Source organism: Girardinichthys multiradiatus, chromosome 22, assembly GCF_021462225.1.
Source record: "Girardinichthys multiradiatus isolate DD_20200921_A chromosome 22, DD_fGirMul_XY1, whole genome shotgun sequence".
NCBI classification, from domain to species: domain Eukaryota; kingdom Metazoa; phylum Chordata; class Actinopteri; order Cyprinodontiformes; family Goodeidae; genus Girardinichthys; species Girardinichthys multiradiatus.
The window spans coordinates 31332960-31359953 of record NC_061814.1 but is presented as its reverse complement, the minus strand read 5'-3'; the positions used below and the strand labels follow the sequence as shown (position 1 = coordinate 31359953).

Sequence of the window (26994 nt, the reverse complement as noted above, 5' to 3'; positions counted from 1 at the left end):
TAAACGTCTAAATCCGGGGACTGATAAAGACACTGAAAAACATGTGCAGTATAATTCTAGCAGTGACCTGTTATGGAAAAGTTTCTATTCTTAAAATTGCCACACGGTGGAGCAATTGGGCACAGATATTTATTAGCTGCTGATGTATTTATTAACTGTGTGATGGTTGCCTGTTTAGAAATAAAACAGCAGAAGTTAATATAAAGTAAAAACCAAAGCTTTTGGGTGATAACTTGATTTAGTTATGCCTGTGTAGCTCCACTGTTTTTAACTCCTGGTGTGTTTGGTTGCTCTCAGTCCCGCCTTTATGGGATCCATCTGCTGTGACGTCCCAAACACTAAAGTTTTCTCTCCAGCCATGCAGCCCTTCAGGCAACAGCTCCACTCAAACAGCGTTGAACCCACTACTGTGTGTGATGGTGCGCTTTATCGGTGCTGAACAGTCCCAGTCCTTCGCTGTCTGTGTATATTTAAAAACTTTCCTCCGCCTGTTACCGCTGCGGGACTGAAAAGACAGCGACGTGGTGAGCCCAGATTATGACGAAAAAGATGTTAAACTCTGACTGGTTCGAGGTTGTTCTCCTGGTGATCACAGCCTGTCTTTTGGGGAGTTCTCTCAGCGGTAAGTTGTTTGTTTTCTTTCGGGGTGTATGAGTTTTCCTGAACAACTTTATGGACCCTGAAGTAGCAGTAGGAGAAATCTGCTCCTGAATTGTAGCTGAAGGCACACCTCTGTGCTGGGGAATGCTGCTTATGTGCATTTAAGTTTAGATTTTAATGGGTTTGTAAAACATTAAAGCCATTCAGGAAACCTTAATTGATTAGATTAGGGTTTGGAGGCTGCTCTTCACCGTTTATACAGGTTAGAGCAGTTCAAAGTTCATTTCTGATAAGAAAAAGACAGTACACTGTAGTAAAGGAGTAAATTATGTTTTGGATTTCACAGGCTTTTAGATTGAAAAAATAAAGAACAAATAATATTTATAATTACTTATGAAAGCAGTTAAGCCACATACTCTAATGTACTTTATTGGGTTTTTATGTAATGGGTCCACACAAATTAGTGTATGAATGTAAATGAAGGAACATTAGAATTTTTCTATGACTGAAAATATGAAAAGGTCGACACTGCACGTAATTTGCCTGTTCTTCAAGCTCAGTCAGATTGCATGGAGCAAACATTTCCAGTCTCCATATTGGATTTAGGTCTGAACTTTGACAGGGCCACTCTAAACACATGAATACAGGTCCTTCTCAAAATATTAGCATATTGTGATAAAGTTCATTATTTTCTATAATGTAATGATGAAAATTTAACATTCATATATTTTAGATTCATTGCACACTAACTGAAATATTTCAGGTCTTTTATTGTCTTAATACGGATGATTTTGGCATACAGCTCATGAAAACCTAAAATTCCTATCTCACAAAATTAGCATATCATTAAAAGGGTCTCTAAACGAGCTATGAACCTAATCATCTGAATCAACGAGTTAACTCTAAACACCTGCAAAAGATTCTTGAGGCCTTTAAAACTCCCAGCCTGGTTCATCACTCAAAACCCCAATCATGGGTAAGACTGCCGACCTGACTGCTGTCCAGAAGGCCACTATTGACACCCTCAAGCAAGAGGGTAAGACACAGAAAGAAATTTATGAACAAATAGGCTGTTCCCAGAGTGCTGTATCAAGGCACCTCAGTGGGAAGTCTGTGGGAAGGAAAAAGTGTGGCAGAAAACGCTGCACAACAAGAAGAGGTGACCGGACCCTGAGGAAGATTGTGGAGAAGGGCCGATTCCAGACCTTGGGGGACCTGCGGAAGCAGTGGACTGAGTCTGGAGTAGAAACATCCAGAGCCACCGTGCACAGGCGTGTGCAGGAAATGGGCTACAGGTGCCGCATTCCCCAGGTCAAGCCACTTTTGAACCAGAAACAGCGGCAGAAGCGCCTGACCTGGGCTACAGAGAAGCAGCACTGGACTGTTGCTCAGTGGTCCAAAGTACTTTTTTCGGATGAAAGCAAATTCTGCATGTCATTCGGAAATCAAGGTGCCAGAGTCTGGAGGAAGACTGGGGAGAAGGAAATGCCAAAATGCCAGAAGTCCAGTGGCAAGTACCCACAGTCAGTGATGGTCTGGGGTGACGTGTCAGCTGCTGGTGTTGGTCCACTGTGTTTTATCAAGGGCAGGGTCAATGCAGCTAGCTATCAGGAGATTTTGGAGCACTTCATGCTTCCATCTGCTGAAAAGCTTTATGGAGATGAAGATTTCATTTTTCAGCACGACCTGGCTCCTGCTCACAGTGCCAAAACCACTGGTAAATGGTTTACTGACCATGGTATCACTGTGCTCAATTGGCCTGCCAACTCTCCTGACCTGAACCCCAGAGAGAATCTGTGAGATATTGTGAAGAGAACGTTGAGAGACTCAAGACCCAACACTCTGGATGAGCTAAAGGCCGCTATCGAAGCATCCTGGGCCTCCATAAGACCTCAGCAGTGCCACAGGCTGATTGCCTCCATGCCACGCCGCATTGAAGCAGTCATTTCTGCCAAAGGATTCCTGACCAAGTATTGAGTGCATAACTGTACATGATTATTTGAAGGTTGACGTTTTTTGTATTAAAAACACTTTTCTTTTATTGGTCGGATGAAATATGCTAATTTTGTGAGATAGGAATTTTGGGTTTTCATGAGCTGTATGCCAAAATCATCCGTATTAAGACAATAAAAGACCTGAAATATTTCAGTTAGTGTGCAATGAATCTAAAATATATGAATGTTGAATTTTCATCATGACATTATGGAAAATAATGAACTTTATCACAATATGCTAATATTTTGAGAAGGACCTGTAGAGATGTTGTTCAGGGCTATGTACATTGTTAGATTTCTGCCACAAAGCATTTTGACCGTGAGACAAGATGTTTTTTGATCTAATCTGATCAGTGATCAGAGCACCATGTTTGCTGTGTCCCCTCAGTGGCTTGTTGCAAACTGCAGATGGGACTTGTTATGGCTTTCCTTCTCGCCACTATTTTGTAAAGACTGAATTGGTGGCAATCCCAACTATTATTTGTTCTGCCAACAGATTCTCTCATCTGAGCCTTGAATCTCTGCAGCTTCTCCAGAGTTACCATGGGCCTTCTTGGCTGCTTCTCTGATTAATGCTCTTCTTGCCCAGACCGGTCAGTTTAGGTGGAAGGCCACATCTTGATAGGTTGATAGATAACAGTGCTTTGTGGATTGATTTATACCAATAATAAATTACACTCAGGTGGACTTTATTTAATAATTAGTAGATTAAAGGCAATTATTTGAGATTTATTTCAGTTAGGGGTATCAGAGTAAAGAGGGCTTCAGATTTTTATTTGTAAAAATGTTTCACTTTACACTCATGTAGTACTTTCTGTTGGTCAGTTCAAGGGGTGTAAATACGTTTGAAATACACAAACTGGGTAGGAATAATAATAAAATACAAGATTAAATTTGGAATGGAATATAGAACATTGATTTCATTAGAATCATATGTGTTTCTCTACAACCCCGAAAGTCAAAAATAAAATTCATGAGCGTCCACAAAGAATTGGTACAACAAAGTTTAGGGTTATTAAACATGCATCACATCAAAACAGCATTTTTCTCCTGTTCATTGCTAATGTTCAACGTTCAGAACATCCTAACATCTCACCCTCTGTGCACAGTTCAACAATCCAGGGCCAACTTCTACAGACGAACCAGGACCTCAGATCCTGTTGTGATTCCACGCCATGTTTCTTCAGTTTATCTGAACAAAGACCAGCTTAGACGGCTGCAGTTCAAGCCTACCATCCACTCAATCGAGCTGTCAGAGGGCCACGAAGCTAAATTTAACTGCTCCATCGACATCCCCGATACGAGGCTGGACCCCTCCATTGTCTGGAAGAAGAATGACGAGGACCTGTCCAGTGACGATCACGTGGGGATCAACGAGCTCCAGAGCATCACAGAAGGAGTCACGACTTTCCTCTCCACTGTCATGTATGTTGCATTGTGAGATGAAATGCAAAGAAACTGATTACAGAATGAGTAGGGAGAATAATATATCAATATGTGCCACATTACAGCATTAAAGCAGTGCAGAGAGTGGATGCTGGTGAGTACTGCTGCACACTGAGTGTCAACAGTGAGATAAGAAGGTCTGAGCCAATCATTCTGAAGGTAGAAGGTGGGTTTTAATACGATTATAACACCGGATGCTTCTTTGTCAGCAGCTTTTGGTCAAATCTTTGCACTTTTTCTTTATTTTCCCTTAGGTCTGCCATCATTTACACAACAACCAGAGGACCTCAATGTGACAAGGGACACACCTTTCACATTGACCTGTATGGCAGAGGGACCTCCAGAACCGGTTCATATCCGATGGCTCCGTGATGGACTACATATTACTGACAAAGTCATGTCTCCCTACACCTTGTATGAACAAGGTAAACCCATCAGCACACAGTCCAGTCTTATTTATCTTTCCCTATTTGAGTTTTATGAGCATCTGCCTCTGTCTGCCTGTTGAAGCGTGAGAAGTTCTTGCTACTCTCCTTATATTTTATTTAATAAAAGAGTCTAATGACAGCAGAAAGTCTTGGTGACTCTGTGAATAAGTTAGAAGGAACCTGAGATTTATCACACTCATATTTTGTTACTTCCCTTCCCTTCAATTTCCTGACTTTTCTTTTTTAAATTAAAGTTCTAGCTTTAGAACTTTTAATTTAAAAGTTTAAGTTGGGTTCGACTGCCGGCCGAGGATCTTTCTGCATGGAGTTTGCATGTTCTCCCCGTGCATGTGTGGGTTCTTACTGGGTACTTTGGCTTCCTCCCACAGTTCAAAAACATGTCTGTTAGGTTAATTGGTCTCGTTAAATTGCACTTCGGTGGGTATGGGTGTTTGCGTGGTTGTTTGTCCTGTATGTCTCTGTGTTGCCCTGCGATGGATTGGCGACCTGTCCAGGGTGTACCCTGCCTCTCACCCTAGACTGCTGGAGATAGGCTCCTGCTCCCCCATGACCCACTATGGAATAAGTGGTATAAGAGATGAATGAATTAATTAATGAGTTCTAGCTTTAATTTAGAAGCTCTGATCTGTCCATAGAGATGCACTGAACCTCTATTTGTTGGTTGCCAACTAGTAAAATCCAGGTGACTTTTTAAAAGGACCTCATGGTTGCCCAGACTGTAGTGCAGTTAAACTAAACAAGCTCTAAACCTTTTAAAGATCATTAAGTGGTTTTGTGTTTGTTCTTTTCCTCCTGGAACGGAAAGTGGAAACAACATAATCATCAGCGTATATAGATATTTAACATTTCTGGATAACCCTGTCGATGGTTTCTATTCTGCCTCGTTTCTGCTGCCTCAGCAGCTGCACCTTGCTTACAGCAGTGAGATTAGTCAGCATGTTGCTCTGCAGAGCAGTTAACAGCGGTCACTCATGTGTTGGCCGTGCGTTTTGTAACACTGCTCAGCCAGTGAAACACTGGAGAAAAAGCTAAATGTGGGAACAGCACACTTCCTAAAAGCTTTCTGAGACCATTGCAAAAATGTTCAACGTTGGAAGTCATAACATTTGAATGATACTGAAGAGACACATGTTGTATAGAAAGAGTGCATGGATATTTAATGTTCTGAGGACGGGGCAGGCGTCATGCTAATTATCAAACTTCAGATGCAGCATATGGTTTTGTTGCTTTTTTATAAACAAGGCTAGACGTGTGTTCTTCTTTCCTGTCATTAACCACACTAATAACGCCGGGGGGGCATTATTACTTTAAAGGAGACATGCGATGCATCTTTTTTCCACAAGTCAGCCACCACAGTTTTTGAGGTCTTCATAAACTGGTTTTAAGTCTCTTTAATGAAAATACAATTCAATGCAGCACAAAAGCTCTTGCATGGCGCAAGTTTTTATATAATTTATTGGCTGTTGATGTAATGGTGTGCAGTGAGATATCTGACGACACTCCTGCCCTCTCTTCACCCCAACAGTTTTACTATTTGTTATGATAATGATGTATGTTTTTGATCTTCTAGGGAATAATACAGTGAGCATAGGCTGAGTAACTTCACACCTAGGTGGGTGGTTTATGCATTGGTCCCAGTTTCACCTTACTCAAACCTTTTGAATTTGTTCTTATAATGTTCAGTGTACTTTACTGGGATTTTATGTGATACACCAACACATAGAAGTGCATACCTCTAAAGAGGAAGTAAAATGACACATGGTGTTCAAATGTTTTTACATTTAAAAACAATATAACATGCATATGGGTTCAGCACCTTTGGTTTTTGTGCTTAGCCCCTCTGAGTAAATACTTTGGAGAACAGCTGCAAGTATTTCAGGTTATGTCCCACATTTGGAAAATAAAGGTTTTACCATATTTTTTGGCAAGAGAGCTTCTTCGCAAAATAGCTTGGTTGGATTGGATGGAGACCATCTTTGCACATTGATTTTCGTGTCTTGCCACAGATTCTCAATTGGATTTAGACTAGTCAATTGGACTTTGACTAGGCCATTCTAACAAATAATGCTTTGATCTGAGCCATTCTATTTTAGCTTCTGCTGTCTCAGGTCTTCTGCATAATTGGCATGTATTCTCCCCATCCACTCTGTCCACCTTTCCTGTACCTGCAAAATAAAAAGCATTCCCACAGCATAATGCTGCTAGCATCATGTTCATGGTGATGTGGAATGTTAGTTTTCTGCCACACATAGCTTTGCATTTAGGCCAGAAATTGTAGTCTTGGTGTGATCTGACCAGAGCAGCTCTATATTTTTGCTGTGTTCCTGACATGCCCTATGGCTTTCTTTTGTCAACGGTTATCTTCTTGCCACTCTTCTATAAATGCCAGATTTGGAGGGACCATTTTAGCAAAGAGGTGTACAGGGGTTGGACAATGAAACTGAAACACCTGTCATTTTAGTGTGGGAGGTTTCATGGCTAAATTGGACCAGCCTGGTAGCCAGTCTTCATTGATTGCACATTGCACCAGTAAGAGCAGAGTGTGAAGGTTCAATTAGCAGGGTAAGAGCACAGTTTTGCTCAAAATATTGAAATGCACACAACATTATGGGTGACATACCAGAGTTCAAAAGAGGACAAATTGTTGGTGCACGTCTTGCTGGCGCATCTGTGACCAAGACAGCAAGTCTTTGTGATGTATCAAGAGCCACGGTATCCAGGGTAATGTCAGCATACCACCAAGAAGGATGAACCACATCCAACAGGATTAACTGTGGACGCAAGAGGAAGCTGTCTGAAAGGGATGTTTGGGTGCTAACCCGGATTGTATCCAAAAAACATAAAACCACGGCTGCCCAAATCACGTCAGAATTAAATGTGCACCTCAACTCTCCTGTTTCCACCAGAACTGTCTGTGGACAATGTGAAACATGTATTGTTCTCTGATGAGTCCACCTTTACTGTTTTCCCCACATCCGGGAGACTTACGGTGTGGAGAAGCCCCAAAGAAGCGTACCACCCAGACTGTTGCATGCCCAGAGTGAAGCATGGGGGTGGATCAGTGATGGTTTGGGCTGCCATAATATGGCATTCCCTTGACCCAATACTTGTGCTAGATGGGCCAAGGGCTACCGAACCATTCTTGAGGACCATGTGCATCCAATGGTTCAAACATTGTGTCCTGAAGATGGTGCCGTGTATCAGGATGACAATGCACCAATACACACAGCAAGACTGGTGAAAGATTGGTTTGATGAACATGAAAGTGAAATTGAACATCTCCCATGGCCTGCACAGTCAGCAGATCTAAATATTATTGAGCTATTTTGGGGTGTTTTGGAGGAGCGAGTCAGAAAACGTTTTCCTCCACCAGTATCACATAGTGACCTGGCCACTATCCTGCAAGAAGAATGGCTTAAAATCCCTCTGACCACTGTGCAGGACTTGTATATGTCATTCCCAAGATGAATTGGCGCTGTATTGGCTGCAAAAGGAGGCCCTACACCATACTAATAAATTATTGTGCTCTAAAACCAGGTGTTTCAGTTTCATTGTCCAACCCCTGTATGTCTTCAATTCCAAGTCACAAGTCTTCCAAGTGACATCAACTTTTTTGGGGTTTGCATTAATTCTTTTTTTATTTCAGTTTAAAGAGACTTTGATTATACACCGTTGCTTAAATGAGTTCATTTAAAGCAACATAATGATCAAGGGAGATTTATCAACTGATATTAAACTGGAAATTAGATCTGTGTTTCTCAACCATGGTCCTCAGGGCACTTTGTTGGGCATCCGTTGTTTCTCTACTTCAACAAATGGAGAAGGTCGTTCAATCATTGTTTGCAGCAGAGTTACATTGATAGCTTGAAGTACAGAACCGGGGTCAAAAGGGCCAGGGCTGAGTAATGCAGCCATAGACAAAGCACTGATAGCACATTTTCATCTATGTTCTTGTTGGATTTGATTTTTCTTTTTTACATATGTACCCTCTGACATTTATCTAAAATATACCAAAACTACAACAAATTATTTTAATAATAATACAAGTTAACAACCATACTGAGTGAATGTTGGTTTTTGTTTTTCGTACCACACACTTCTTTGAGTCAGATTAAATTTGTAAGCAATCATTTGACACAGTCAAGGTCAGAGGAGTATCTGTTTAAAGAAAAACTGAGATAACAGAGCAAATAAAATTACCCCTTTGACTGTGACTCTGCCTAATTCAGTCATATTTCATTGCAGTGTTTTGGATGTTGTTGTGGCTAAACTGGTTGCCATAGACTGTGGATTCTTAATGGGATGTGATGTCATCTTTGTTATGACATATCGGTACAGCTGTGGATGTAATGCATTTGAATAATTGTTACTTTTTCTGACTGCTTTTATAATGTTGACTCCTCATCCTCGGCTTTGCTCTTGTGGTGCATTAAAAAACTGCATTATGTGAGTTACTCTGGTGTTGTGTCCTAGTCTGTTGTCAAAACAAAGTAATGTCCTTGTATGTTACATAAGAAGAGAAACACAGACATTTCTGGTAATCGCATTGTCTTAGTTTCCCAACAAACACACACACATTTTTATGGATCCTTTTAGGCAGAGTAAACATTATCAGAAGCATAAGATTTAATCTATAGGCTTTAACCCTTCCCTTGCAGTTTGCTGCAGGCTAAGCAGTCCTACCACTACCAGAAGAGGTTAAAAGTTTAAAGCTGTGCTCTGGTCCAGTATGTGTAAAGGGCCTGGCTGTTCGGGGGTTGGCTCAGTGGACAATGGCCCCATTCACAGGACGGCCCACCCTCCCAGTAAGAAGAGGCAGAACACAGAGGCTGGCAGAGCTTTGTGCAGGACCAAAAGTGGCATAACAGGGCATTGCAAACATGCTTTGGTGCATACTCACCACTGCACACAGTGAGGGGTTAAGGCCCCCTGATCACAAAAAATTTGGTCTGTTGATATAATTAGAGTGCCGTTATTACAGTGGTGAATTATGGTTAGCAAGAATTGAGTTAGAATTGCAATATATTTTTACAAACTTTGATAATGTCTAATGTTTAAACATGGAGGGTTTTCATATGTTTTTCATAACTACCTAAAGAGCAGACAAGTCTATTTCTTTATAGGTCATTATGAGAGTTTCTCAGATCTCACATATTGGAGTGGAGAATTTCTGGAGTTTCAACAATTAAAACTTCCTTGATTTAAGAACGTCGGAGGGCGGCTGAGCCACCTGACCAAAACCTAATGATCGAGTGATTGGGTCAGCTAGATCTGCTGGTCTGTCTTAAAAAATATTTTATGGACACTTTGTTTTTCTTTTCCACATTTAGCATTAATGAAAAATCAGACCAGAAAACAATTTCTTAAAAAAGAAATAAAAAACCTTTTTTGTGGGTAAAATTACATTTTTTAAATAAAAAGATTGCTATTATTACAAGAATTTTGCTGCAATCTGCTCTGCAAGTATACCCTTATTTTTCTAGTTTAAGTGCAATAAAGTGCCATGAGTTTCCAAACTAAATGAGTAATTATGTTAATCTGGATTTAGAGCCCTATGTGGAAAACATTAAAGCAGATGCGTCCTGTTCAGAGCAACGAATGCCTCAGGGGAGAAAACAGCTGTGCAGCGTGGAGACTAAGTCAACCCTCATCTTAAAAATAAGAGAGACGTCTTTAAGAGGGTTTGACAGGAGCGTCGTTGTTAAAGAGGAGACATTTTAAAAAGATGTTTTGACTCTTCAGCATCACCTTCTAGAGCCCTGTTTAATGTTTGTCCCCTGGAGGCTTCCCTGAAATATAACAAGTCTGTTATCTGAGAGGTGATCTCATAAAAACTCAGTCACATTCTTTTAGGAGATCCTTCCTGCCCACAGCCATCAGCATCTACAACGGCTCTTTCAAGAAACCTTCATAATGAGCTACAACAACATTTAATTTCCCTTTGGGATTAATAAAGTATTTTTGAATTTGAATTGAATTGAATTTTTTTGTTCTAACCTGCCTGTACAGTTTTGGATTGTTTTGGCTCCCTGAATAGAAAATGGAAAGACAGCCGGCTTCCCAAGCTTCTCAGGGAGCTGGAGAAAACCCAAACCTGAAAATTAGAGGGTGCTGGATGCACATTATGCTGTTTAGCTATTCTGGCTCTCTCAGAACCTCATACCAGTTTCCATATGAGAAGAAACCCACAGATTTTTTAGGTGTATTATTTCTTTTGATTTGCAGAAATGACTACACTTGACTCTGATTCACTTCCTTTTTGCAATAAACTCATGAATTCAAATAGTGTGTTGTTTTTGTTTGTATTCCTCCCACCTGAGTCAATACTTTGTAAAAAACCCTTTCACTGTAATTACAGTTGCAAGTCTTATTGTGTATCTTTCCACCAGCCTTACACATCTGGACATTTCTGCCTATTCTTTTGTGCTAAACAACTCAAGCTCAGTCTGACTGGATGCAGAGATTTAGGTCTGTAGTCTCAGACTTAGGTCCGAACTTTGACTAGGCCATTCTTACAAACTGAATATCGTTTGATCTAACAGGTTTTCTTCAAGGATTGTCCTGCGTTTACTTGAGGGCACCGAACAGCTTATTCTTTTGGATTTTATTTGTTAGGCATCAGAGTAAAAGCACAGTAGGCTTTTTTTTTGTCATTTCTAAAAATATTTGAAAGCCATGTATCGTTCTGCTGCTTAATGTTGATCTTTCACACATTAAGGGTTGATCAACAGTTCAAGGCTAACCAGACATTTATATCAATGCATCAATTTGATTTATGAAGAGACTGGTTTCAGGTCGCCAGTGGGAATCAGTTTATAATTGATGTTTTTGCACATTTGTAGTTAGTTTCAGTTGTTTTCAGGCTGCTCTGGGACCAGCTTTGTGAAAATATTTAGGGGAAATAGACGCTGGAAAACAGAGCACACGCAGGACATTATTTCACAGATGGCCTGGTCCTACTCTACTGTAGCTGGGCAGATCTGTGGCTGTTGAAAGAGGAAAACTGTGCATCCAGGAAAAAAGACCCCTCTATTAGGAACCGTTACCACAGTACATCAGAGCAGAAAGGTCTGGGTGTGCCTGAGAAAATTTGGGTTGTTGGCCTAAATCTAGAAAATGGACACAATGTTTCCCACTTGTTTTTACTTGTGTTTTTTACAGCACTGTTGGAAAATGGTAGCAAAACTGTGCAACTTTGTTGAATTTATTGTTCCAATTGCAGGTGTCAACAAGCAAACCCAGTTCAGCTGCGAAGCTCACAACGCAAAGGGTGTCTCTACGTCCAGGGAAGCCAATATTAACATCAAAGGTAAAAACTAGAGCTTTTTGTGAATGTTTTGAGTGCTCCTTGTATGGAACTTTATCAGTGTTACTGGTGTGTTTTTAGTTCTTCCCAGTCCTGTGACTAATCTTATGGTGATTGAGAGACAGTCCAATAAGCTGATACTGAGCTGGAGTCCCGGACATGATGGCTTCTCTCCCCTCACCAAATGTCACATCAGGGTAAGTCTCACATGTGGGTTAAAATGCTGCTACACTTTCATGTCTTCAGATTGCTCACCTGCTCTCTGCTCCATCCAAGGTTAAGGAGGTGAGCCAGAGGAAAGGGGAGGTGACCACAACCAGACTCGTCAACGCCACAGTGCCGCCTTTCCATTGTGAAGTCCCCGGGCTGAAGGCTATGACATGTTACAACATGAGTGTTTCCTGTAGCAATGAGTTGGGGGCCTCTCCGCTCTCCATGTGGATCCAGGACAACACCACAGAGGGAGGTGCGTCATGGTTTAAGCAACAATTTAATCAGGGATTGGATTTTGTTAGCTGTTGAATCAGATCAAGGCTGAAATGGATTTAACGTGAGAAATTCAATTTGAATCCATCATATCTTAAAGAAAACACATTATAATTTGAGCCTGTTTATGTATTTGCTTTCCATACCCTTAGAGTTATGTTATCATTCCTCTTTGGGTTTTAGGGATTGCAACACTGTAATTAGTGAGCCAGCTTCCAATTCCAAATGTACTCAGTATAAGCCTCCTTCTTGTATAAGGGTGTAATAACTGGAATTTCATAACTTACACAACTACTACTTGTACGAATGTCCTTCAGAAAAAGCGTGGTGTCCACAAAATCTGTTGTTTTCTTGATGGGTCACTCAGGAAACAGGAGTGGCCGTACTGACAAAACAGAAAGTTCTTACTGGGTGGAGCTGCTTTCAATTTCCTTCCTAAAGCCTCCACAGGGAATATTGTAACTGAAAGATTTGACGTGGCATTCCTGAAAGTCACCAAATACCAAACTGCATTCAAAACATTTCAGTAATTTCAGTAAGTTTGATGTGGGTCTTGTTTCGTTTTGTTTCTTAGGCTCCAGTTCTGTAGGAAGTCACTTGATTTTGTTATGATGCTATCTTAACCGCTTTGTTCCCTTTGCTTGTCATGTTCTCAGTGCCATCAGGTTATCCCAGAAATGTCACCATGCAGCTGAATGAGTCATGGCTGGTGGTCAAGTGGAAGCCTCCACCAGAGGACAAAATAAATGGCATCCTGAGAGGTTATGATGTTGTTGTAAGACACGGAGCAGCTCAAGATAAGGTGAGCTCATCTGCGACAGAGTTAAAAAAATACACATTCTTTTAGCTTTTTAAAAAAATCTTTTGACTATGTCTTTCGTTAGGAAATATACACAGATTCAAGCTTGAAGCAAGTTAGGAGGAAAAAGAATAATGTTAGGATTAATTGAATGTATGTACCCGACTTGAAATCTGTATGATTCGATTGAACTGACTTTGTAGAGTGCCTTGAGACGGCATGTGTTGTGAATTGGTGCTATATAAATAAAACTGAATTGAATGGAAAAGAATAAGTGATAAACCGTTTCACTAACAATAAATTCTCCAGAAGATTTGTTTTTACATTAGTTATTTAGTTTGGATTGTCAGGAAAATCTTATAGTAAGTCTATAGTAAGTTTATAGTAAGTCCTGTTGGCAGTTTACTTTGGATACTTCCATCTATGCATTAAACAAGTAAAAACAAATGTATTGTCATTTTATATACAGTCATTTTAGTCACTTGTTAATGTACACCTTGCTAGCATCGGGTTAGACGCCTCTTGCTTTCACAAGTACCTTCATTCTTCATGGCATAGATTGAACAAAATGTCGGAAACATTCAGCAGAGATATTGGTCCATATTGACATGTCGTGCAGTTCCTGCAGATTTGTTCACTGCACATCCAGGATGCAAATCTCCCCTTTCCTTCCCTTCCACCACATTTCAAAGTTGCTCCATGGAGATCTGGTGACTGGGGAGGCCATTGGAGTACAGTGAACATTGTGACATTTTCCTGCTGAAAGTTGCCATCAGGAGATGGGCACACTATGGTCATAAAGAGATGGACATGGTCAGCATAATAGATCATCTAGACATCTGCCACACTATTACACCACCACCAGTCGGAGCTGTTGATGCGAGGCAGGGTGGATCCATGATTTTATATTTACACCAAATGCCAGCTCGACCATCTGAGTGTTGCAGCTGAAATCGAGACTCATTACACTATGTGGTGGTTTTCCAATCTGTGTTTTAATTTAGTTGTTTTTATTTAGCCACGCTGGAGGGTTTTCGAGCATGAATGACCTGCCACAGCAACTCAGTAAATATTTATGTCTGGACTTTGACTAAGTCACACCAAACCCTTCATTTTGTTTTGTTTTGTTTTAGCCATTTATAGGTGGACTTCCAGGTGTACTTTGGATTACTCTCCTGCTGCATAACCACGTGTGCTTGGTTTTAAGGTCACAAACTCCATTTAGTATTTGCTCAGGTTATCTTTGCTTGATATTAACAATTGTTTGATGATCTGAAACATTTAAGTGTGGCAGAAAAGCAAAAACTGAATAAATCTGCAAGAGGGGGTGACTTATGACTAAAAGTACCATTATGCAAAGGAGTGTCACAATGACAATATTTGATCCTTCCTCTGTTCTGACTTGTGAAACAACAGTGAACTTCCCTATTGTCTGTCAGCAATAGTTCAACTAGATTTCAACTAGATTTTTTCCTGCTTCTCTCACCAATTACAAAAGCTAAGGAATGTCACAATTTATTATTCTGAGACCATCTTTAGGATTGCTTTTAATTTTATTGCCCTTTTTCCATGGACTCTACTTTGGCTGACTCCACTCCACTCAGCTTGTTTTGTGACCATTACTGGCTTGTCCGACCTGGTACTGACTTTTATGGCACCTGCCCAGCAGCAGATCCCATTGGGGCTGTGCAGGGTCAAAATGTGATGTGAACAGACTGTTGTTCACTGATTGCCCATATAACGTGGTCAACCTTATGAATCTGTGAGCCTAAAAGCAATGGCCCTTTTGAAAACTCACCACACTACAAGCAATCCCTGAAATTCTCACTAGCAACCAGCAAGTCTAACCCTCGGTTAATGTGGTGCAGGTGTTTCTGTGCATCATAGGAGACTGCAATATTCAGCTTGGTGGTGTCTCGGAAAGATGATGAGGCGCATTTTGGTCGCACAGCTATGAAGAACAGCACATGATTCTGATGGCTGGAGAAGCTGGAACGGTGAATGGAAAAGAGGCATATGTGTTCTTCATACAGCGACAACAAATTAATGTGAATCTGAGTCAGAATCTTATTCATAAAAAGTTTTTCTACAAACTAAACCATCAGTTGTTTACTTTTACACGTCAAATACTCATGTATAAGTAGTCATACTTGTGTGTAAAAGGGCACTAGTACAATGCTGTTTCCTGTCTTTTCTTTATGTACTGAAGTCAAAGGAAGTTGACAGTATGAAAACTGGTCATCATTATTTTTCTCCATTGGACAATGAGTCATCTGAGAGAAAGAAGTATGAATACAAAAGGTTGCATACCTTAGGCCTAAATATATTGTAAGATAGTGATGTCATTATTGTGTATGTGACTGAAAATGTGCACAAAGGCAACTTGTTTAATCATTGTTCCTTCAGTGGTTCTCATCTAACCAATGGAGAAGTGTTGATCGACAGTCAGCAGAGTTTCTTGTTTATGATGAAGTGTTTTGTAAGGGACAAGCAGTTAAACTAGATATTTACATAAAGTGTACAAAATATTAAATCAAACTAAACATTATATGTTTTAGGTCTGTTACCAAAATTATTTCTATTTCCCAATTTTCAGCCTGCTTTGAGGGCTGAGGCCTCCATACATGGGTCGTACGCTTAAACTCCTACACCACCAGTGCTGCGCCCAGAATCACTTTTTATACTGAAGGACCAAATGTTTCCTGCCATCAACTTCTCAATGGCTTGTGTGAATTTTGGCCCTTTCCTCCTAAGAGAAACTGAGTCGGGTCTGTAGGCTGCCTTTTTCTATAGAACTAAGATTAGGGCTTTGTAAGTTTAGCAACTCCAAAACATGTACTTTTTTCTACTTAAGCAACTTTTTAACTAATACAGTCATTGTCTATTAGAAAAACCTATTTGTGACCAAGATGTAAATTCATACCTGATTGTCTTGCTTCATTGTTTCCACATAATGTTCTATTGTCACAACACCATCATTTTGTGAAATGTTCCAGTCCCTCCTGCAGCAAAACACCCACACAACATGATGTTGACCCTGTTCTTCAAAGTTGGGATGGTGTTCTCAAGCTTGCAAGCATCCCCCTTTTTTATCCAAGTGTAACAATAATCATAATGGCCAACCACTTTATTTTTAGTTTCAGCAGTCCTAAGGAGAAGTTTCAAAAATGAAAGTCTTTGTACCTGGGTGCATTTGCAAACTTGGTTAATGGCTTCTTCCTCGCTGAGCGGCATCTGCGCTACGGCACTGGGTTAATTGAAGAAAATGACCATTTCTTACCATCTTTAGCCGGCATCTTCACCAGGTCTTTTGCTATTCTTCTGGGGTTGATGCATTTCACATCCAAAAATATTAATTGTTTAAATGCTTAATAACCTTAGGATATGTAAGCGTTTGGAATTGAAGAATGTGAAAATCTCTCATTATTCTGGCATGTAGCTAATGTTGGTAATCCTGAAAGCAGGAAACGTTTAGCCTGATTTAAAGGTTAATTAAAAAAGTTCATGACTTTTTATAGATTGTATGTAAATATCTGGTTTCAGCTGTAATGAAGCCTTTTATTGGTTTGGTTTGGGGCTGCGGGATGGTTTAACTGCTAACCTTCCGTTTGATGTCACCAACATGTTAGATCTCAATCATGGGTTCAGTGTCCTCCATCAGCACTTCGGGAAAGCCAACCACCTCCAGATGGTGCCATGCGGTGTTGTGAAATTTAGAGCCATGTCTGTCACATGTTCCTTCACATTTAGCACAAGCTTGTTCAGAGAGTTTGTGTCCTTCCCTTTTTTTTTGAAGGAAGTTTACAATAATTCCCCGTGTACAATTCTTAGGACTTTCCACAAAGGTTTCATACTGGAAGTGCTTCATAACACCTCCACAGTTAAAGTTTTCATAATGTTTTTACTTTTAGTTTAATTTAAATGCTAACATTAAAACTTGGCTTTGTACTTTTTTCTAAAAAAAAAAAAGATGAGTGAATTTTAAACAATGTTTTTATTTCATAAAAATAGTGGTACACATCTTCATTATAGTTGTTATGTTTTATTTTAGGTCCACACTAACTACACCACTGCCTTTGTACCTGTGAAAGAATTCAACATGACGTACAGCGTGGAGGTGGCTGCATGTACGCAGGCAGGGAGCGGCATGGTCAGCCCGCCATTTTGGCTCTTTGTGCCACCAACGGACGGTAATAAGCCTTATCGTTTTATCTTCTCATCTTATCACCCAGGAGCTCTTGACTGTAAGACCAACCCACAATGTTTCGCTGATGTGTTTCTGTATTCTAACAAGTGTTACGGTTAAGTATTTTAAAACACAACAGCTCTAAATAAATATGAAGAATAAAAAGCTTATTGTGCATTCCTTTGTATTACATTTACTGAACTTCAGGGCTGTGATGTAAAACGTGTTCACATCACTTTTTAAAAGTATCGATACCCGTGAAACTTTCATCACTTCTATGCATTTTATTATGATTTTATGTGTTAGGCAATGCAAAGTAGGGCAACACCTGATAGTGTGATGCATATGTGTTCAGCTCCTTTTAATCTAATACCCCTAAATGAAATATGTAGTCCTCCAGTATAAATGGAGTGGCTCTGTGAACGCCTCAGAGTTTGGTAGAGAGGATTAGTAAACAAACAGCCTCATGAAGACCAAAGGAACACAGCAGAGAGATCAGGGATAATGTTGTGGTGAGTTTTAAAGCAGAGCTAGGTTACAAAACTTTATCTCAAGCTGTGAACATCTCAGCACACTGTTCAATCCATCATCTGACAATGAAAAGAGTATGGAACAACTGCAAGCTTACCAAGACAGCCCCCATCAGCTGGCCAGCTGGACAAGGAGAGCAATTATCAGAAAAGCAGTCGAGAGCCCCATGGTAACTCAGAAGCAGCTGCAGATATTCACAGCTAGTCATAAACACCTTGAATCTGACCTTTATGTAAGAGTGGCAAGAAAAGCCTTAGTTAGAAGAAAACCATAAGAAGTCCCAAACGTACCGGCCTACATGCGACACAATAAGTGGGGCAGAAAACTTTTACTGCACATCACCCTGAATATATCATTCCCATCTTGAAATATGGTGTTGGCAGTATGATGCTGTAGGGATGTTTTTTTAGCAGGAAAATGTAAGCTGAAGATTGATAAAGCTAAATACAGGGCAATCCTGGAAGAAACCCTGTTAGAGGCAGCAAAAGACCTGAGACCGGTTAGAGCTATAATGGGATGTTTTAATTCACGTTTTAAGCTGTTAAACTCCAGTCCTCGAGGGCCGTGTTCCTGCAACCTTTTGTGTCTCTGCTTCAGGAGACCTGAATCACATATTTAGCCTATTAGCAGGACTTTACACAGCATGACTTAATGCTGAAAAGGTAATCCAGCCATTTGATTTAGATGTGTTGGACCAGAGACACATCTCGAAAATGCAAGAAACCAGCTCTCATGGACTGGAGTTTGACACCTTTAAGTTAAAATCCAAGCATACCATGCGTAAAATGACCTAGTCAAAGTTCAGGCTTAAATCTAATTAGGTGTCTCTGGCAAGACACCACTTGCAGCTGTATTTGCATGTGGTTCTAGAAAGTATTCACTCTGGGGTAGCTGAATGCAAATGCATATAAAAAAAATGTCTGTGCAAAAAATCATGTATAAATTTTCTTTAACTTCACATTTATGTGCCACTTTGTATTGGTCTGTGACATAAAGATCCCAACAAGACCCACCCATCAGTTCTCAATGACTATAGACTTGTTGCCCTGACATCCCACATCACGAAGGATCAAAACAGACCACAGTTTGAGAGACTGAATGGCTGTGTCTAACCAGGTAGTCAGAAACACAGGAGCACCACAGGGGACTGTACTCTTACCTTTCCATTTCACGGCTGACTCTGCAGTTGTGGGGTGTATCTGAGATGGACAAGCAGCTGAGTACAGGGAGCTGGTGGACCGCTTTTTGGCATGGTGTAGAAACAATCATCTCATCTTGAACTTGAATAAAACAAAGGAGATGATTGTAGATTTTAAAAGAGGAAAATGAATAGGTCAAACACTATTTCTATCATGGGAGAAGAGGGTGAAGTGGTGGAGGAGTATAAATACCTCGGTGTTCACCTGGACAACAGACTAGAGTGGAGATGCAACTGTGAAGCCGTCTACAAGAAGGGGACAGAGCAGACTTTACTTAGGTGTTTGCAGCAAGATGCTGCATATCGTCTATAAGTGTTGTGGAGAGTGTGATCTCTTCTGCCATCATCTGCTGGGGTAGTAGCATCAGAGCCAGGGACTTAAAAAAGTTCAACAAGCTGATAAAGAAGGCTGGCTCTGTTCCGGGGACTCCTCTGTAACCTCTGAAGATTATCGTGCAAAGAAGGATTCTTCATAAAATGAAGAACATTATGGAGCATCCTCTTTATGAGACTGTTGTACAACAGAGTGTCTTCAGTCAGAGGCTTCTTCAGATCTGCTGTGAGACAGACCACTACAGGAGATCCTTTCTGTCCACATCCATCAGCATCTACAACAGCTCTTTGAAGAAACCAGCATAATATGAGCTACAACAATATTTAATCCCTTTGGGATTAATAAAGTATTTTTGAATTGAATTGAAAATAAACTTCCTCATCCAGTTTGTCACAGTTTTGGTTGTTTAAAACTGTTTAATTTAGACTCTTACTATAGATTTGGACAAATTAAGACGAGTAACAATTTTCTTGAAGCCTTGCCTGACTTATCAACACGTTTCCCTTACTTAAATGGCATGTTCTGCTTCCCATTCTGAGGAGTGGTTAAAACAAATCGGCTTCTTTGTCATGTTATGTTTATACCTCAGCCAAACAAGACGTGATGGATTACTAATTAAAAGTTGCTAGACATCATGATCAACACTAAAAAGTGAAGTATAAATAAACAAAATGTCTCAATTTTTATTTATTTCACAAAGAACACTGTTATTTTTTACATGGGGTTGTTTCCTCAATGTCAAATTAAAAGATTGCTTTTTGAAAAAAAGAATTGTTTCATTACTGGAACTACAGTAAAAGTTTTATTTGCTATGAGACTTTATAGACACATTTGTTCTATAATGGTTTGAATAATCATGGAGGGTGCTGTGGTTGAAGCTACCTTGCCTCTTAGTTTAGAAATATTACAATTTAGCTTCTATTGTCATGCTCCAGAGGGGCTCTGATTGGTCAGTTTGGGGTTAAATGTGGAAAAGTCAAAGGCAGCTGTTTATCATTGGAATCTGCTTAAACAATTAGTTTGATTTACAATGAAAAATTGGAAATAAGTTGGTGAAGAACCAATACTGGGCGTAAATTGTAGTCAGTTAGTACATAGAATGTCAGAGTTTTTTTTTTTTTTAGATTGAATGAAAACATTTATTTTGACCATGGTTTTAAAAGTTATACTCTTGTCTCAGTTACAGGGGTGATCCCTACGTCCGTCCCAGACACAGAGGTCCCACACGCTGTGTCGGTCATTCTGGCCGTGTTTTGTGCCATCTCTCTTCTGCTGCTTATCATCTGGGGGGCCCTGTGTTTACGGAACAGGACGTCCGTCTCTTGTTTTGGGTATGCTGACAATCACACAGTAGTTTTGATTATTCAGTCTTAGAAGTCGTCACCTGTTACTATACATGTAACCCACATGTGTTTCATTTTGGTTAATTTTGGAATAATATTTAGAAGTAGGAAAAAATAAAATAGATTTAAGCTTATCTTTATGAGCTGGAGTTGGTTCATGTTAGTCATCACTGAATGCGGATTATAATTGGTGCAGCTGTTGCTTTTCTTTTTAATGGCGGCAATGACTCAAGGTTGAATTTCAGGAAATGGATAGGAATGTGTCACAGGCTGCTGCACTTGTCTGAAAGTCAAGTCAGGAATAAACAGCCTAGATTGCTTCCTCTCTGCTTTATGACCATTAGATCAGAAAATTCTCACCCAACCTTTCTCTGTTTTTATCTAATTCCAATGACATCAGTGTAAATATTTTCCTCTTCTGTCGCCCTCTGCAGATGGGAGCTTGGAAGTGCAGAAAAGTCACAGCCAGTCATACAGTACACAAACCAGAGATCATACAGCCGCTCTGCCGTTACAATCTCTCGTACGCTCTTCAATATATCATTGAAAACAATAAAATTCGTTCATTTATCATCATTAATTTTGTCAGTAGGTATTTAGAACAATATCAATTTAACACCAGCTTCTTCTGTTCAGTTGGGAACCTTAATATAAGTAATGAACTCCAGGCCAAACTGCAGGACGTTATGACCGCAAGAAACCTGCTCACAATAGGAAAGGTTCTTGGAGAAGGTGAGGGAACCATTTTAGGCATGTGCAGTGCAACCAGAAAGTATTCACACCTCTTTAGTTGTTCCACATTTTGTGACGTTACTGACTTATTCTAATTTAAGTACAACTTTCTTTAAAATAAAGCTACATAAAATATCCTAAAAGGGGCAAAATAAAAACATGTTCTAAGATATTTTTGGGAATTTATAAAAAAGCATTTAAAGTACGTAAGTATTCACAGCCTTTGTTGTGACACACAAAATTAATCTCAGGTGCATCCAATTTCCACAAAAATCGAGAGGACTGGGAGAAAATACCTGAAGACAAGCGTGTCAACCTTGTGGAAACATACTCAAAAATGCTAAATGCTGTGATTGCTGCCAAAACGAATCAAAATATTAAGCCAAGGGTGTGAAATGTGAATACTTAGGAAACACAGAATAAACAAGCTTTTGGAAATAAAAACAATCTTTCTACAAAGCTGGTTTTGGCATCTCATTATTAAATTCTGTGTTTCAGTGTCTGAGAAAAAGAATGATCAAATTGAATTCAGAGTATGTCTGTAATGTAACAAAATGTAGAAAATCTAAGGGTGTGAATACTTTTTGGTGGCTCCATAAATAAAGATCACATATTTTAAATCACATTGCTTGCAGAGTAAAACCTTCCTGAATGGGTTCTGTTGATTACCAGGTGAATTTGGCTCAGTTGTCGAGGGACGGTTAGGACACACAGATGGCACGTCTGAAAAAGTTGCTGTGAAGACAATGAAATGTAAGGCTTGCGGTTATAAACAGACTTTTAAACATTTATTATTTTTAAAACAAAGACGACAAATAAATATTTAACTCTTTTTTTAAACAGTGGACAGCTTCTCTCAAAGGGAAATTGAAGAGTTCTTGAATGAGGCGGCTTGCATGAAAGATTTCCACCATCCTAATGTCATCAGTCTGCGCGGTATGAAAACCTGAAAGACCTCTTAGAATTATGGTACAATCTCACTGCTCTCTTTCCCTTTATCTGTTCTTATCCTGACATTTTTCTGTGTTGACTTGTCCTTCTAAGGTGTGTGCTTGGACGTTGGCTCTGGACATTTTCCCAAACCGATGGTCATCCTCCCATTCATGAAACACGGAGATCTTCATAGCTTCTTGCTGCGTTCACGCCTGAAAGAGAGCCCATTTGTAAGATTTCAGCCAATATTTAATATATAGAAATTTTTTGTTAGAATGGCATTCTTACATCAATAGTATTGTTTGTTTTACCATCTTTTTTGCACAGTTCTTACCCACTCAGACTCTCCTGAAGTTCATGGTTGACATTGCTTCGGGCATGGAGTATCTCAGCGGACGAAATTTTCTGCATCGGGATCTGGCGGCACGTAACTGCATGTGGGTTCCTTGGGGTTTTTTTGTGAAAAATCTTCATTACTCAAGAGGTTTATTTGACCTTACCGGGACGTGCTTGTCTTACAGGCTGCGTGATGACATGACGGTCTGTGTCGCTGATTTCGGGTTATCGAAGAAGATCTACAGCGGAGATTATTACAGGCAGGGCAGGATAGCTAAAATGCCTGTAAAGTGGATTGCAGTGGAAAGTCTGGCAGACAGAGTTTTTACTGTAAAGAGTGATGTTGTAAGTATCATGTGGATCTTTTCCTGTTACAGTGTTACCTGAAAAGCACCAGACAGCAACTAAATGAAGAACTGACTTAATGTGAAAGTGCAGTTCTACGTGTTAAAGCTTCCAAGTTCCTTCAACAGAAGGCTGAATAGTCATCTGTCTTATTTGTTAGATGCCTAAAACATCAGGGTAACAGAACTGCTGGAAGGTGTGGGTATATGTCAAATATATGACAATTGTTCTATTTTTCATTTTATCATTCTCCTATTTAAGAAAAGCCCTAAAAGAAAAGGGAAAAAAACAAAGAATTTAGCATTTAAACCAAAGATCATTTCAGTTTAGTTTTGCCAGCTTGTGTGAACTATAATTAGCCCAAAGAAAACAGCTTGAAGGCCAATTTCTTATCAAGCCTAGAAGTAAACTGATACCGCCAGCTCAGGAGACAATATACAATATTTGAATGAGACAAGATGAGATCTCAGGAATATGTTGTAAATCCTAAGAATCCCCAGTTTCACAGATCATAATCCAGTCCAGATTTTACAGGTTTATACATACTGCAGTTTCTCCGCTTGTCAGATCCCAGTCGTAAAAAAAAAAGGTTTTTACTTTAAAAAAATGTTTGCAGTGGGCATTTGGTGTTACGATGTGGGAAATTGCTACGCGAGGCATGACGCCATACCCAGGGGTCCAGAACCATGAGATTTATGACTATCTTGTTGAAGGCCACAGACTGAAGCAGCCAACAGACTGTTTGGACGAACTGTGAGTGTTTCTTACATCAACCCTAATGTTCGTTTTTAATGTTTTTTTATTACACCTTTGCTGGAAAAGACATGTGTAGCTTTATTTGTTTATATTTTAATAGCAAAGAAGATAAATGTTTAGGAAAATAAAATATATGATATAATAAAGCATATCACAACTGGGCATGTCAATTCCCTTTTAACATATAAAATGTATAGGAAATGCTTGCATAATATGATGTAAAATGTTTCTTTTTGAGTAGGTGTCTGAATAAAGACAGTGCAGTTTGAAAACTCTTCACCTTCAATTAAAATATTTTACACAATTATTTCTTTAATTCGCTTGAATATTTTTTTCAATTAGTTTTATAGTTTTCGAAACTGAAACGCTGTATCCATCTTTGTCAAACTCCTCTCAGTGAACATGTTATCTTGCAGTTATCAGAAATTACATTTCTTTTACAGCCTTCACCTCGTTTCTTTAGTGGTGCTTTGCAGAAATGTTTAATCCCCTTGAACCTTTCCCTATTTTGTCAAGTCACAACCAAGAATATCACTTTTAATAGGATTTAATGTACTAGACCAATATGTGTATGTGTTATTTTTACAAAGAAAAATCTGAAAGTAGTTGTATACGTTTTTATCAAGTCCTCTATTACTCTGAAGCCCCTAAATGAAATTCAGACCCACAAAATACTTACAGAAGATTATTAACTAGTAAATATAGCCTGCCTGTGTGTAATCTAATCTAAGTACAAATCCAGATGATCTGTGAAGGCCACAGAAGAGAACATTTGTAAAAGAATCACGAAGACCAAGGAGCACAGCAGACAAAGAGAGAGATGTAGAAGCTGTGTAGCGTATTGCTCAACTACAAACGTTCAAAGATATGGCTGCTCTCCTAAACCAGGGGTGGCTAACTCCAATCCTCCATAGCAGGTGTTCTGCATGTTTTAGATGTGGACCTGCTTCAATACTTCTGAATTAATGGCTAAATTACCTCCTTACCATATCAAGTTCTGCAGAGGCTTCGTAATGACACATTCATTTGATTCAGCTGTGTTGTTTACCTTTTAAGAACTGTAAGAAAACAACATACAGAGAGGCAGCCAAGAGTCCCTTTATAGCTTTAGGAGAGCTGTAGAGAAACCCAGCTCAGGTGGGGGAATCTGTTGACAGGACAGTCATTAGTTGTAAACTCCAGAAATCTGTTTATATGGAAGAGTGGCAAGACGATGACCACTGTTAAAAGGAAGCTTAATAAATCCTGTTTAAAGTTTGCCACAGACCTTCTAGGAGACACAGCAAACACATGGAACAATGTGCTTTGGTAAGAGAAGACCAAAATGTCACTTCTTGACCTTCATGTAGAATGCAATGTTTGGAGGAAAAGTAACACTGCACCTCACCGTGGACACACTATCCCCATCTTGAAACATGGTGGGGGCAGCATCATGCTATGATGATACTTTTCTTAAGCAGGGACAGGGAAGCTTTCCAGGGTTGATGGAAGATGGATGGAGATAAATACAGGACCATGCGGAAAGAAAACATCATGGAGGTTTAAAAAAATTTGAGACTGGGGCAGAGGGTCAATGAGATTAAGGATGTTTATTATTTATTTTGACACAGTAGCATCCAGCCCAGCAAACACATAATTTTATGTATAAAAAATGAGAGAAAATATTGATATTTTATTAATGTTTCCATTTTTCTTTGTGGTTTACTAAAGGATGAAGTGGTATATGACTTGTATGCTTTTTTGTTTTTACCCTTACCTAGGTATGAGATAATGTGCAGCTGCTGGGTAGCTGATCCAACGGACAGACCGTTGTTTCCCCAACTGCGAGAAATGTTGGAAAAGCTGTTGGAAAAGCTTCCAGAGTCTTCCAGTAGGGAAGATATAATTTATATTAACACCAGCTTTCCTGAAGAGGACCCTGATCTGGAAGAAGGGCCTGCAGCAGGGCTAGCGTTAAGCTCCTCCCCATCCTGCAGCCATGAGGCAGCAGAAAACACAGTAGTTACTGCAGACATTCATGAACACCAGCAGCAGGAGGAGGAGGAGGAGGAGGAGCAGGAAGAGGAGGATGGCAGTAGTCGTTACGTAGTAGTGGTCCCCCCTAATAATTCCCTGGGATCTCCCACAGTGGACACTCCATTTTTGCCGAGGAATACTTTGAGTCGAACAAATGAAGATCGGGCTTCGGACACGATGGCAGTGGAACACAGTTCAGATGACACTTCATTCCTGTTAAAATGATTTACTGCTTGCACATAAAACTGTGATTAACGTCTCACCAAGGTTCGCCAGCACTAACGGTTCTGCCTGTTTGCACCACAAGCCCCTTCAGCATTCCTGCTCTGGATCTTCTCTTGTGATATTATATGATCAGTGTGTGCTTCACATGGCCAGCTTACATTTCAGTGTCAGGAATACTTGATTTATGTAAACTCCAAACACGTTTCAGGACTTATTAGATACACTTTGCTGATCTGTGAAACTCTTTGCAGTTTTGAATAATGTGTTTCAGTGTAAATATGGAAATGTACAGAATGTTTATAAAACAATCCTCTGTTGTAAAAATAAATTTTGTGCTCATAAAGAGTTTTGTACATTGAAACTGAACTATGTGGCCCCATCACTGTGATATTTAAAGGATATAATATATAACCTCACAAATATTTTTAGAAAAACTCCACAATTTGCATTTTCAATAGTTTAAATAGTTTACAAACAAGAATGATCTTGCTTAAAAATGCTTCATGTGTATTTTCCAGTAAAGTCAGTAAAAAAAAACTAAAATGTGGTAAGTAATAAATAATATTAGGGCAATTATTCTGTACTTCAAATTATTTAGTTTAAAAAGACACAATAAAAATAGCTGCATCATTTTATGTCTACACCAAATCTAATCTTTTTTGTGGTGATATAAGAATATGACCTGCCCTTTAATTATTCTATCTTCTTTACAGAGGATGAGTCAAATTACGTTTATCCCCAAATAAGTTCTTGTTATCCAAACATACAGCAATATTATGCTTTTAGGGGGATGCTGAAAACATTTGGAAACAAAACTAGTAAATACCAACATTATTGCTCGTGAGTTCTCTCAGAAAATGTATGGTTATTTATCACATGTTAAGTTCCTTTGATAACTATGTGCTTATTTGTAGGACATGGCAAACATTGAATTCCCAACTTATTTATTAAATGCTGAATGAACAAGTAAATGAATAAA

At 39.5% G+C, this 26994-nt stretch overlaps 1 protein-coding gene across 2 annotated transcripts; it reads left to right on the top strand.

The window, feature by feature from the left end:
• The first annotated feature begins 310 nt into the window (after positions 1-310).
• On the top strand, positions 311-26381 carry mertka (c-mer proto-oncogene tyrosine kinase a). 2 transcript variants are annotated; one of them, XM_047352311.1, is made up of 19 exons: positions 311-622; positions 3704-4019; positions 4106-4206; positions 4295-4465; positions 11712-11798; positions 11877-11992; positions 12072-12261; positions 12938-13083; positions 17132-17270; positions 20516-20660; positions 21107-21195; positions 21309-21404; positions 22077-22157; positions 22248-22340; positions 22449-22567; positions 22665-22774; positions 22859-23018; positions 23635-23771; positions 25535-26381. In XM_047352311.1, exons 1-19 carry the CDS (start codon positions 538-540, stop codon positions 26013-26015), a joined length of 2862 nt encoding a protein of 953 aa, XP_047208267.1. In that variant the 5' UTR covers positions 311-537; the 3' UTR covers positions 26016-26381. The 2 variants fall into 2 exon arrangements, with proteins under 2 accessions (XP_047208267.1, XP_047208266.1); XM_047352310.1 differs by having other exon boundaries at positions 312-622; positions 20510-20660.
• Positions 26382-26994: the final 613 nt, after the last annotated feature.